The sequence below is a fragment of the Onychomys torridus genome, chromosome 11 (assembly GCF_903995425.1).
Source record: "Onychomys torridus chromosome 11, mOncTor1.1, whole genome shotgun sequence".
Classification (NCBI taxonomy): Eukaryota; Metazoa; Chordata; class Mammalia; order Rodentia; family Cricetidae; genus Onychomys; species Onychomys torridus.
This window is the reverse complement of record NC_050453.1, coordinates 3,302,944-3,316,377: the sequence shown is the minus strand read 5'-3', so window position 1 is coordinate 3,316,377 and position 13,434 is coordinate 3,302,944. Positions and strand designations below refer to the sequence as shown.

The following is a 13,434-nucleotide window of genomic DNA, read 5'->3' as shown; positions in this document are numbered from 1 at the left end:
ATGACTCCTTTTCAATGTGCCAGCTAGAGCATGTGAACTGCCTGAGCATCACGCATGTGGTTTGTGTAATTTTCCACTGTTCTCTGCTGGTCAGTTGATGGGATTTTGAATCTTGCCCTCTTGACCTGGGTTTCTGTCTTAGCTTCTCCACTTAATCAGCTTCATATTTGTCCTCCATGAAATAATGTTTTTTTCATGAACCAATAAAGACTAAAATGTATTAAAGCACACAACCCAGGAGCCAACACCTTGAAAATATAATGCTGGAGTTGACCTTGACGAGGGTTTCCGCGCTGGCTACACAGCTTCAAACTGTTTGGTTTGGGACAGATTCGTTTACTATTCCACGCCTTAGTTCCTTCTTGATTACAGAGGGCGCCTCGTGGAGTTACAGGAGCTAAGCGACATAAAAAGAACGACTTATTCATTTCTGGTGGAGCTCAGAGCAGACACACAGTAAAGGGCACCGTTCCAGGCTACGCCCCTGTGAAAACCTTCTGGCGGCTAAGGGTGCCTTCTAGGGGCCTTAGGCAGGGAGGGCAGAAGGGGTAGACTGACAGATACAGGTTTCAGGTACACAGTGGGTCCCAGGGATCTACCATAACTGGGTCCATAGCTGACTATAGTGTTTCCAAAGAGGGTGGAGCCTGGGATGGAGTTGTAACTGGACACAGTGAGTGGATCCCAAGTCACTTTTATGTGGTGACAGAGGCAGCGCACTTCCCGACAGATTGGGTCTCCTGAAGGGTCGTCTGAGCTGCACATCGTGGTGCAACAGCTGGAGAGAAAGCCAAGTGGGCAGCGTCCAAGAAGGAAGCCATGTAGGCGGGAGAGATGGCCCAGTGGGTGAAGTGCCTGCTGTCCAGGAGTGAGGATCAGAGTTTGGGTCCCCTGAGTCCATGTAAAAAGTGGGCAGCTATGGTGCCTGCCTGAAATCCCAGCGCTGAGGGGGCAGAGAGAGGATCCCTGGGGCAAACCAGCTACAGCTAGCCAGCTGGTGAGCTCTGGGTTAAACAGAGATCCTGCCTCAAAAGTAGATAACAATTGAGGAAAACACTCAACAGAAACTCTGGGACTCCAAATGCATGTGCATCCATGTATGCCCATCCTGCACACTTACATGAACACACACATACACCTTTAAACAACAGAGAAGAGAAAAAATATATCTCTAGAATGCCTCCGAGGGAGAGCGGAGGGAGAGGGGGAGAAGGTGATGGGAGTCCAGTGCATTTAACAACATGGACATTGCTGGTGACCTTGGCAGTTTCTACACACTGGAAGGCAGCAGTCAGATAAGATGTGAGGAAGGTACCTGAGAGCCAAAAGTGAAGGCACCAGCTTCTCTCTTTGAGAGTCTGGCCGCAGGGGAAGGAGCAGGAGAAGGAGAAGGAGTTTTGTGTCTAAAGATGTGGTGGAAAGAACCTGTGTCCACAGAGAGGTTAAGGGGAAGAGCGGAGGGATGCCATAGGAAGGCATAGCGATAAAACACTGGATGAGGTGGGAGAAGAGGAGGCTCAAAGCAGGCAAAGGGTTAGCTTTGACAGGAACCACACACCCTCTTCTGAAGCAGGAGGAGGTGGCAGGGTGAATGTGGAGTCCAGCTTGTAGACCCAAGACTGCCGGAAGATGAGGGTCTCTTGTAGTTGGGCTTTTAGCCAAATTTGTGAACCCAGACTGAGGGGTAGCTGAAAGGCTAAACGAAGAGATCACAGCCTCTGATCCATCTCAGTGATGATGTCATTTCCTTGTCTCTGCTGCGTGTGGGTTGATGCTTCTAAAGGGGCACAGACTCAGGCCATCCCGGCTGGTTTGGAACTGTGGTAGTTAGTTTCAATTAATTTGCCAAAAACCCAATCTCTTGGGAAGAAACTTTCAGATGAAAAATAATCTAGGTCAGGCTGGCCTGTGGGAATGTCTGTGGGAGATTGTTCGACTGTTAACGAAGCAGGAAGCCCCATGCCACGGTGGATTCCTAGGCATAGGTTCCTGTATTGTATAAAGGACGAAGCTAGGTGAGAGCCTGCAGGCAGCATGGGTGAATTCACTTCTTTCTCCTCTTGACTGTAGATGTGGTATGACCGGCCGCTTTGAGCGCCGGCCACCTTGAGTTTGCGACTGTGATGGACTATAACCTGGGGTTGTCAGCCCCATGAACCTTTTATCCTGCATGTTGCATTTGGTCGGGATCTTTTTTATGCCAGCAACAGTAATGTAGCTAGGACAAGGACCTTAATGGAAAGTTCTAGAGAAGGTTGATGCTGGGAGAGGGTGCCTTCAACTGGGAGCTGGGCTTTCTTGGCTGACAAGATGACATATTGTGTTATCCCTATGGATAAGTCAAGCCAGCCAGAGTTGGCATGTTATACAAGAAGAATATTGAATCAGGAAACTGGATTTTGGATTAATGTTTTCTCTGTAGTGTGCAGTAAGGCTGTGAGCAAACCCTTTGCCTTTGTGATCTATTTCCCAGCCTGTAAGTAAGTGAAATCCTTTTTGTCTCCTGGGGGTGCAGGAGACGACGTGTGTCACTGGGCTGTGTGAGGTGCCTATACACATGCAGCAGTGGTGACACTTGGGTACTTGGAGCTGGTTTATCTCCTGGGAGTTCAGGAGACATGGCGCCGCGTGTCACTGGCTGCTTTCCACTCCCACCCCCTCTGCCTGCTCAGCCTTGTTGTGACGTAGGGTGAGTCATTTTCCCTCTGTTACATGGAGCCTCTGTTTCCACATCCATAGCACTCTCACAGGCTGACTAAGAATTTAAAAATGCAACAGAGGTCTTTGGAAAGGAGAGTGCTAGAGACATGGGCCAGAGCGGCTTTCCAAGCACTATTTCCCTGCAGAGTCAGTGTTGATGGGGAGCATCCCCAGCCCTGTCAATCTAGGCCTGTGGAGAGCACGTATGGCAGAAACGTGCCTTGCTCGAATGTCCTACAGAGAGGCTGAGGGGGAGCAGGAACAGGTGACACCATGCTCGGAGAAATGCCTTCTGCCTTGGGGGAACTCAGCTTGGCTGAGGGATAGATTTGATCCAAGTCCACCCTTAGGAAGTGTGCTGGGTTGTTTTATGTCAACTTGACACAAGCTGTAGTCTTCTGAGAGGAGGGACCTCTCAATTGAGAAATTGCCTCCTTGACATCTGGCTGTAAGTAGGCATGTAGGACATTTTTAAAAGTAGTGATTGGGGGAGGGCACCCCATTGTGGGTGGGGCCATCCCTTGGCTGGTGGTCCTGGGCTCCATAAGAAAGCAGGCTGAACAAACCACAAGGAGCAAATCAGTAGGCAGCTCCCCACCATGGCCTCTGCCTCAGCTCCTGCCTCCAGGTTCCTGCCCTGTTTGAGTTCCTGTCCTGACTTCCTCCAGTGATGAACAGTGATGTGGAAGTATGAGCCACATAAACCCTTTCCTCCCCAGGTTGCTTTGGTCATGGGCTTCGTTGCAGCAATAGTCACTTTCTGGGATAGTAAGGGTGTGCAAAAGGGCCATGAGCTCTCTGCCTCCCAGACTTGTGCAAGACCAAAGGAGGAAGCCAGAGGTGCCTGCCCATGCTCTGAGGGTGGAAAAGCTGTGGGTGAGGTCACTGTGTTATGGTTCCAGGATCTGCAGACCAGCTCGTTCTCCATGAGCATCCTGTTTTCCACACCGGGGGAAGCTCAGTTCCTCTGCCAGCTTGAAGAGCACTGAGCATGGAACCGGGACATACACTTAGAGCTGGGCAAGGTCTGTATCAGGCCTGCTTTGACTCCGAGGCCTGAGGACCTGGCTCTTTGGAGGACACCAGCCCCTGTCTCTGTGTCTCTCTCTCTGTCTCTCTCTCTCTCTGTCCCTCTGTGTATGAAGGCCAAGGGTCAACCTCAGTTGTCATTCCTAAAGCACAGTCCACTTTTTCCTGATAGGCTCTCTCACTGGCTTGGCTTTGAGTAGGCAAGGCTGGCTGGCCAGATCTCTCCATCTTCTCCTCTCCAGTGTTGGGATCACATGCATGGTCTACCAGGCTTGACTTTTCTGTGAGGGTTTTGGGCCCTGAACTCTGGTCCTCATGCTTCTGCAGGAGGCACATTATAGATTTTCTTGTCTCCTCAGCTGCCATAAGCCCTGTTCCGAATAATGATATACTGAAGGTCCCGGATGAGGGGAGGCACTTGATGGAGCAAAGCTGGGAATCCATCGTCATGTTCACTTCCTGAGGAGGAGGGTAGTCCATCTCATGGGAATCTTTTCTGATCAATATGAATAATCAGTCATTTGTCACTGTATTTACTATAAACAGTGATTGTAGCCAGATAGTTTACTGGAGGCAAAATGGTCTCTCTTGGTCAGGAAATTTTCTTAAGGGTATCGATTTCCTGTAAATAAAGCGCTTGCTCTGCAGAATTCCACGTTATTTCTGCTTTTCACAATGTCATGATGACGCCGAGAGTTCTCAGCAGAGTCACATCCGCAGGAGCTTCAGTCAGACTCTCAGGTCTGTTCTTGTAAAGAGAATGTTTCACATTTGCTTGGGAGGTGGCTCAGGAGTCCCCAGGGATCCATGTAAAGGCTGGGTGTGTGGCAGCCCCCCTGTGTTAGCCCCAGAGCAAGGGGTCTGCAGAGACAGCTGTAGCTGTGAGCTCTGGGTTTGACTGAGAGACCCTGCCTCAGCGAATAAGATGGGAGGTGAGCAAAGTTGATTTCTGATGTCAGCCTGGGTCTCCACATCCACATTCAGGTACCCCCCCCACGTGTGCATCTACACACACACACACACACACACACACACACACACACACACGCAAAAACATGCGCGCGTGCACACACACATGCAAATGATGCACACATGAGAAATGGACAGAGGGAAAAAGAAGTCCTAGTGTTCAGATCTACTTCTGGAACGCTGGTGTGTGGTTGAAGTGTGAGAGGCAGAGTCTCGGAGACGGGAAGAGGGAAATGAACACCTTTCTCCACCAGCCCCTCCCGCCTACCTCAGGGCCTCCGTCAGTTCCTCTGGAGTACTCCTGTAGGGAGAGCTGTAGGAGGAGAATGTGGTCAGCCTGGCACTGTGGAGAGATGGGAAGGTGCCATTGACCCAGGCCCCCCTTCCTCTGGCAGGGCCTCAGAGTGCCTGAGATTTGGGATGGAAAATCTATTTAGAAATAATTGTGGATTTTATCAAATGGTCACAGGCATGGCCACTTCTCTCAGAAAGGACATCTCCTCCTGAGGGTTTGTTACCCAGAACTAAGGAGCTGCAGGTGGCTTCAGTTTGTAAGCAGTGTGTGGCTACTTGCTGCTGGATTCTTGAGAGGTCTAGCTGAGTAGTGTATCCCTCAGACTGTGTCTTGAAAAACACAACAAACCCTAAGACCTCATCTCCCTTCTACCTGCCTTTCCCTTCACTGGATTCCTGGGGCCCTTTCTCCATAACATTCATAACCTACATTTGGTTGGTATTTAAAAACTAACCTTATTTCAGATAACTAAATATTCACAGATAGTTCTAAATAACAGAACTAAATAAGCCCACACACCCACATTCTTCTCTTACCCCTCTTCAGCCCTGGCAGCCATTTTTTGAGCTACTTTTATAATTTTGTTATCTCAAGTACATTATATAAATGGAATTATAAACCTGTAGTAAGGACTGGGGTGATAGCACAGTCCACAAAGTGCAAGGACCCGAATTTGACCCCCAGAACACTTATAAGAATGCTCAGTGTGTATTCCTAGTATGTCCAGTGCTAAGAGATGTAGACATGTAGAACCCTAGGCTGGCCTAATTGGCTAGCTCAAGGCTAATGTAGAGACCGTATCTGAAAATAAAAACAAAACACACACACACACACACACACACACACACACACACACACCCCAGCACATATAGATGCATCCACATATGCATACTAAAAGTATGTTATATGAATCATAAACCTGAAATTCTTTTACCCTGAGAATCAGGCGAGTATGTATGCCTGTATGTATAATGCACATGTTTGTGGTGCTGCTTTGAATTTCCTGGTATAAATGTATTATAGATTGCTTAACCCTGTGTCCACTGAAGGCTACCAGGGGTACTGCTGATATTTTGTCTATGGTGAGTAAAGTGTCTGTAAATGTTTTTGCACAGGTTTTTATGTGAGCATGTTTGGACTGTGTGTGATTACTCAGCTATATGACACTCACTCTTTGAGTGCCGTAACCTGCCACCTTCTTCTGGGATGGCCATTCCATTTGACGTTACTTCTGGCGGTACATGAAAGGTCCAGTCATTTTTCTTCTCACCTGCATTTGGTACCCAGCACTGCCTTTCCCTCTCAGATGTTTTGACAGGTGTGCAGGAATGCCTCCTTGTGGTTCTCTGTGCTTCCCTGTGGCTAATGTTCTCATTTGCTGTCTGTACCTTTACAGTGAAAGGCTGGTCACGCCTGTTTATGTTTTCTGATAATTGTTTTCCTCTTGTTGAATTTGAGATGGTGTATTCTGTGTGCCAGGCCTTTGTGGATGCTGCTCTGCAGGCATCCCTTCCTGATCATGCCTGTCTTTTTGTCCTTGTAAAGTCCAGTGTGTCTGTGCTTCATTTAACAGATTGTGGTTTTGCCGTTGAGTTCAAGGTCCTAAAGCTTTTCTCATAAATTTTTTCCTGAAATGTGGTTTTACATTTACATCTGCATCCAGTGAAGTTTGGGTTCATTTTCAGATAAGGTGTGAAGCATGGGTAAGGGTTTGTTTTTTGGCCTGTGAGTACTCCCCTGCCTTGGTGGTATGAAAGGCGCTTGGGCATGTTTGTGCAGGCCTTTCTCTGGATCCTCTGCTCTGTTCTCTTTTCTGTGTTTAATCTTCTGCAACAGTCAGGTCTTAAAGACTGCAGCTGTAGTTATCCTGAAATCAGCTATACCAGTCCCCCACTTTCTTCTTTACTGAGGTATAATTGATACTCAAGTAATGCCTCCCCCCAAGGGGGAGAGAAACAAAACCAAGAAACCTACATGTGTTTAATGTATATAACTTGGCAAGTTTCAATGACTTCATTCTTATTGAAAATTACTTCAGACGTTCTCATTCTTTTGCCCTTCCACATAATTGTGGCATGTTTTTGAGCATATGTATCCACAAAGATTCTTGCTAGCATTTTGATAGGAACTGTGCTAAACTTAGATGTCCATTTGGGGAGAATGGATATCTTTAGTGTGTTGGGTCTTCCAAGTTCTGAGCACAGTGTCTCTTCATTTCTTGGCTTGGTTCCATCAACATGTTGTTGTTTTCGACATTTGAGTGTGACACGTTTTTCTATATTTACACCTACGTGTTTTTTCAGCATTTATAAATGGTAGTGTAACATTTCGGTGCTCGTGTCTGTGGTATAGGAATGTGATGACTTTCATATGTTTCTCCTCTCTTGTTGAACTTGCTAAGTGCCCTGTTCATTCTGCAGGTTTCTCTGTGGATTCTCAGAGCGGCTCCACAGAGACCACTGTGCTCTGTGGAAATGGGCTGGTTGGGTGGCTGCCCTTCTGATCTGGATGCCGTCGTCCAGCTTTACTGTGGTGGTGACACAGGCTGAGCACAAGTCTAAGCCTGGTTCTTGCCTTTCGTCATGTTAATGGGATAGCACTTGGGTTTTTCTTGTAAAGTAGTTAGCTGTAGATCTCAGGACCTGTTCCCCCCATCCCCCACCACCCCCGCCCTCTTTCTCTTTCCTATCTTCCTTCTCCATCCCTGTCTCCCTCCTTTTTGAAAGTTTTAGAAATTCCCTCATATTTCTATTTCTGAGGTGTTTTTTAAAATATCATGAATGGGTCCTGAATTTTATCATCCACTGATTTTTCAGGTATTGAATTAGCTTGCACTTCTGGAATGTACTGCTATAGTAATTCATTTTGAATGCTGCTAAGTGCTCTCTGCTGCCAGCTGTTAGGGACTTTTATGTATATGTTTATGAGGGATATTTGTAGTGCTCTGTGCAGTCTTTGGCTTGGGAATCAAGGTAATGCTCATTTCACAGAATGGATTGAAAACCATCCCTTCTGATCCTATTTTCTGCAAGAAATTGTATAAAATCGATGTGATTTCGTCTTTAAATTTGGAGATGTTCTCATGAAAACCACCTGGGCCTGGACAGTTCTGCTTTGGGAGTTTTAACAGTAAGAATGTGGGTCTAGATCCCCTGGGTCTGGGCTGTGAGTTGCCACACTGTGTGTCTTTGGGATCCATTTGTTGAAGCTTCTAAGTACCGAGCTGCCATCATCCTTCCTTGATGTTTTTCCTTGTCTCTGGGGTTCCCTGTTGATAATCTACAACTCAGTCATCATCGTTTCTCTTTGTCAGTCTATGCCATTTTGACTTCATATTCTGGTGCTGGGGAGTGAACCCAGGGCCTTAATAACCGAGCTGTAGTTCACCCCCTGCCCCGCCCCAGTCCTGGAGTCCTCTCTTTCTTTGCCTTGGCTTCTGTTGTGTTTATGATTTTTTTCTGCTTGCTTTGCTCTAGCTGGTTCTCCACAGAGGTTCTTGGGGCAGAGGTTGATTATTGGCTAGAGACTCTCACTTTTATCTCTGCACCGTTCCCTTTCAGCTCTGCCTCAGCAGCATTATAGAAATGAAGGGGGAAATGCATCCATGGCACATCTTTGTCAATGAACGACAGAGCACTAGGGAGAAAATTAGCAGGAGGGTGGAAGATGTAGGTAGCTCAGTGGTGGAGTGCTTGCATAACACTGAGTTTTCTCCTCAGCAGTGTTCCACAGCTCTGATGTGTTGAGTTTTTGATCCCTTTGAATTCAGCGTATTTTAAATTGTCTTTTGATACTTCTATTTGCCCATGGATTATTAAAGAATGTGCTGTTTAGTTTTCAAGTGTTTGGATATTTTCTTGCTGTCTTTCCATGATCGATTTACAGCATGTGTGGGTGGAGGATAGGTGCTGTGTGGTTTTTCTTAAGTGTTTGGGGTTGTCTGATAGACAAGCAAAGGCTCTCTGGGTAATGCTCTGTGAACCTTTGAAGAGACTGGATGTTCTGCTCCTGTGGGAAGAGGGTTCTATCAGTATCAAATTCAATGGCTTCTTGGTATCATCAAATTCTATGACCTTGGGAATTCCCTCCCTCTCCTTTCCTTCCCTTTTTCTTACTTTATGCTCAGGATGGAACTCAAGGTCTTGTGCAAGCGCTCTACCACTGAGCTACATCTTCCACCATCCTTGCTAATTTTCTACCTAGTGCTCTACCATTCCTGGAGAGAGATGTGCCATGGATGCATTCCCCCTTCATTTCTATAAGTTTTTGCTTCATGCACTCTGAAATTCTTTTCAGTGCGTTCACGTGAGGCTCACCCCGTCTTCCTGGTGATTTGGTTCTCTTGTACTGTGCCCTTCTCTCTGAATTGCTGTGGTCATGTCTGTCACAGAACAGGAACCGCAGGATGATTCCAGTTGTGTTTTTATCTTCTTATTACTTACTCCTCCGTTCCCTGAAGGTTCCGTTGCTGAGGCTGCCCACTGGATTTCTTTTTAAAATCAGCTACTGTATTGGGGGCGGGGTCTGAAGCATCCATCTGACTCTTCTTTGTATCTGTTCTTTCTATGCCAGGGCTTCCTGTGTTTTCCATTTGTTTTCAAGTGTGCCCAAGACATCCCGTGTTGGATGCTTCTGATGTCTTTGCCATTTTTGGTGCTGGCATCTATGATGAACTACTTTTCACTCAGTTTGTTCTTCTTGAAGTTCTTTGTATAATGAATGGCATTTGTGGACTTGGAAGTTTTGAATATTGACTTTAGATCTCTCCTAGAGCTTTGGTTTGGGGCTCTGTGTCTAGCAGTGTGCTCCTTGTTGTGCGGTGACCAGAGTGGTCCCTCCTCCCAACTCTTTCTTCTTGCATTGGTACCATTCTGGGCTGTGGGTAGCAGGGCTGACCTCATACTGCTGGGGTGTGCTGAGGGCTCCCTCCTCTGCATGATTTACCCCTGCAGGGAGAGAAGGTGGCTGCTTCCTTGGAAGCTTGGGGAAGGGAAAGCAGCCTTCCGGGAGGACCTTTGCCGGAGGGCACAGTAGTCTCTGCAGCACACTCCAGCAGTCATTGTCTCGCAGATTCTGTCTTTGGGAGCTGCGTGGTGCTGGTCCTTTTGCTGGAGAAATGGGCTTTTGTGTGGAGAGTGGTATTGTCTGAGTGCCCTGGTATTTCCTGGTTACTTCTTCCTTTCGAAGACCAGGCACCTAAGAAACAAAGTCAAGGGAGCCTCCTTCTGTGTCTTTGTTAATACTCTGTGTTTTCAGAAGCAATTCTATTTAGTTGGTTTTGTTTGCTTTATTCTTTGAGCTGAGATTCCCTTTTTTGGTGGGAGGGGGACAGGGTCTCACATGTCTCAGGTTGATCTCAAACTCACTATGTAGCCAAGGTGACTTTGAACTTCTGATTTTTTTTACTTCCTTGATCCTTCTCCAGTGTTGGGATTATAGGCAGGGACCACCACACCTGGCCTCTGTGGTACTGGGGATCAAACCTAGGCTTTGTATATGTTAGGGGAGCACTCTACTGACTGAGCTACCCCTTAGCCAGCCCCTAAGCTTCCTTAATTGCTCTAGTAAGAGGTCCTGTTCACAGGAAGAGAAATTCTGCCTCAAGCTCAGAAGAGCCCTGTGCACAGGTAGAGGATGGGCTATCTTACCCCCACCCCTCTTTCTCAGGAAAGGCATCAAATCAGCCCTCAGCACAGTTTGAAGTGATCCTCCGCATGTCTATGAGACTGAGCTCCAAGCAAGTAGGCCCTGTGTTCTCTCTTCATTACTGGATGCCCAGGGCCTGTACCACACTGTTCCTGGGCAGAACAATAAATATATAAATGCTGGTTGAATAAAGTTGCTTAACTCTCCTGTTCAGCGTCTCGCTTGTCATATATGAAATTGTCTAGAGGGAAAGAAACGAACAAGGTTGTGTTTAGAAATGAGCGAGACAATAAATGCCGTTGAAGTATTTAGCACACTGCTCAGCTTATAGTCAGCCAGACGACAGCTGCCCTCCTTTCGGTATGAGCACTTCTGTTACTATGCTCACATAAATTCTCCCGTCCTCCTTCAGCATCTGTTATCGTGGCTAATGATCTGTTCAAAGAGTTGCGAGCATTTGCCGTTGGCAGACACCGACTGGTAAGATGCTTCTGTTAAACCCTAACCTTGTCTCTCTTGGTCATGTTTTTCTGGACAGGTCCTACAGCTGGGCTCAGACATCCTTCCCCAGTACAAGCAAGAGGCGCCAAAGACACCCCCTCACATCATCTTACACTACTGCGTCTTTAAGACCACGTGGGATTGGATCATCTTGATCTTGACCTTCTACACAGCCATCCTAGTCCCTTACAACGTCTCCTTTAAAACCAGGCAGAATAACGTGGCCTGGCTGGTGGTGGACAGCATTGTGGATGTCATCTTTCTGGTGGATATTGTTCTGAATTTTCATACCACCTTTGTCGGGCCAGCGGGGGAAGTGATCTCTGACCCCAAACTTATCCGCATGAACTACCTGAAGACATGGTTTGTGATCGACCTTCTGTCCTGTTTGCCCTATGACGTCATCAACGCCTTTGAGAACGTGGATGAGGTTAGTGCCTTTATGGGTGATCCAGGGAAGATTGGTTTTGCTGATCAGATTCCGCCGCCCCTGGAGGGGAGAGAGAGTCAGGTACATCCCTCAACTCTTGGACCTTGTTGTCATGTCTTTAAAGCTGAATGAAATGCGGGCGGTCAGCACCAGAGTCACCCAGTGGGTGGGAGGCAGCATGAGCGACCGCAGCAGAGGGAGCATGTGCCATGGATACCCTGCCTGCCATTCCTATCCTTTGGAGGCCCAGAGGCCCTGCATGTCAGTGAACGGGTACGGAAGAGACTGAAGGCTCACTCTTCCTCCGTGTGGAGTGCAGCTGCTGGCTCAGGGAGGGGAGGCTGCAGAAGCAGCCGTGCATGATCGCTGCACCAGGGAGCCTCCCCTTTGGCACTCAACTTCTGGGTGTATACCTGTTGGATATTCTGAGGGTGGGGCCTTCTCTTATCTGCACCCGGCGCCAGCTGTTCCACAGGCTAGTAACTGGTGGTGACCCATGCGTTTCCTCTTGTTCTGTTTTCTGGGTGAATTTGGAGGTGACTTTGCTAGGCTACTTGGGTACATGCTGGGGTCGAGTGTGGTGGGTTTGGGGGTCTGCTGCTTTGGAGTCTTAGTCTTGTAAACATTCTGCAGCCGTGTTGGGATTAGGATGCGCTCAGGTAGATGCTGAACAGGTGCTTGTGGCAGGAAGGGAGCCTGGGCCGGTCAGATCTTCTTTGAAAAGGCAAGGATGCCAATCACTTTGAGAGCAGATGTAGATTCCTATGTGGCTGGTGCTCAGTGGGAAGTTCTCCTCCATTCCGGATTAAGATAGGGCAGCTTACTTGATAAGCCAATGTGTTCAGCACTGGGACCTCATTGTCTTAGATAACAGAGAGGTCAGGAGGATTGACTGTGGGCATCTAGGCAGCCACCTGGAAGCTGGGCTGAACATGGCATGCCCTCTAGGGAAGGGAGAATCTACTCCCATCCCTGGAAGGAAGCCCTGGCTGATGGCATCCCTGTGCCTCTGCATTTCCTGAGGATACCAGCTGCTTCCTGCAGGGAAACCAAACAGCCATGTTACTCTTTAGCTAAGGGGTAGCTTCCCTACCAAATGCTGCCAAGGTTAGAGTACAGAAAACACAGCTTGGGTGCACACATGCGTTAGATCCAGAACAGCTCCTGCTCTGTTGGTGTGCTATGCTTTAAAATACTTTATAGTTTTTGAAACAGGGTCTTGTGTTATAACTGTAATTAATGAGGCAGTTCCACGTAATTTATCTGGTAATCAAGAGAGGTTTATTTCTGGGGTAACTTACAGCTAGTAGGTAGGGGTTGGTTACAGGGTCCGGGAGAGATGAGGTACCATCCAGCGGAGAAATCTGGCTTGGTCTACCATCCAGCTTCCAGGACCACGAGGTATCCAAAAGGGACAAGCACATAAGCACCTCGAGCCTTAGGAGGATCCCTCTCAGCCACGCCCCAGGGGCAGGTCATAGGCAGGTGTAGCAGTTCCCTGCTCTTACACTAGGGGAAGTGTTTCAAGATCAAAGCTGGAACAGCTACCCACTACATTGTGTAGTTAACCTGATACTTGTAATGTAGCTGGCTTTAAACTTACAATCCTCCTGCCTCAGCCTTCTCAGTGCTGGCATCACAGGTGTGTGCAAGCATTTCAAGGGCTAATTCCTGGATGGCTTCTGAGTTTTGCCAGAAGATTACATGAGTCTGGATAGACCGCTTACAAGCTCAGAATCACCTCTGAAGAGGATGTTGGCATTCTTTAGTGTGAGTTGCAGAGCATGTTGGGAGGTGTTTGTGCAAATGCATCTTCAAAAAATTTTGTGTCATTAGTTTGGATAATTCAAATGAATTATTATAA

General features: G+C 47.6%; 1 protein-coding gene across 2 annotated transcripts in view; it reads left to right on the top strand.

Annotated features, from left to right (window-relative positions):
• The window catches only part of Kcnh1 (potassium voltage-gated channel subfamily H member 1), a 309,683-nt gene that overhangs the window by 72,494 nt on the left and 223,755 nt on the right, over positions 1-13,434 (top strand). The window contains exon 6 of one of the 2 annotated variants that reach the window (XM_036202710.1): positions 11,178-11,570. In XM_036202710.1, the coding sequence (XP_036058603.1) occupies positions 11,178-11,570 (393 nt within the window). Of the gene's footprint in view, positions 1-11,177; positions 11,652-13,434 lie in introns of both variants that reach the window. The other variant, XM_036202709.1, reaches the window with a different exon arrangement.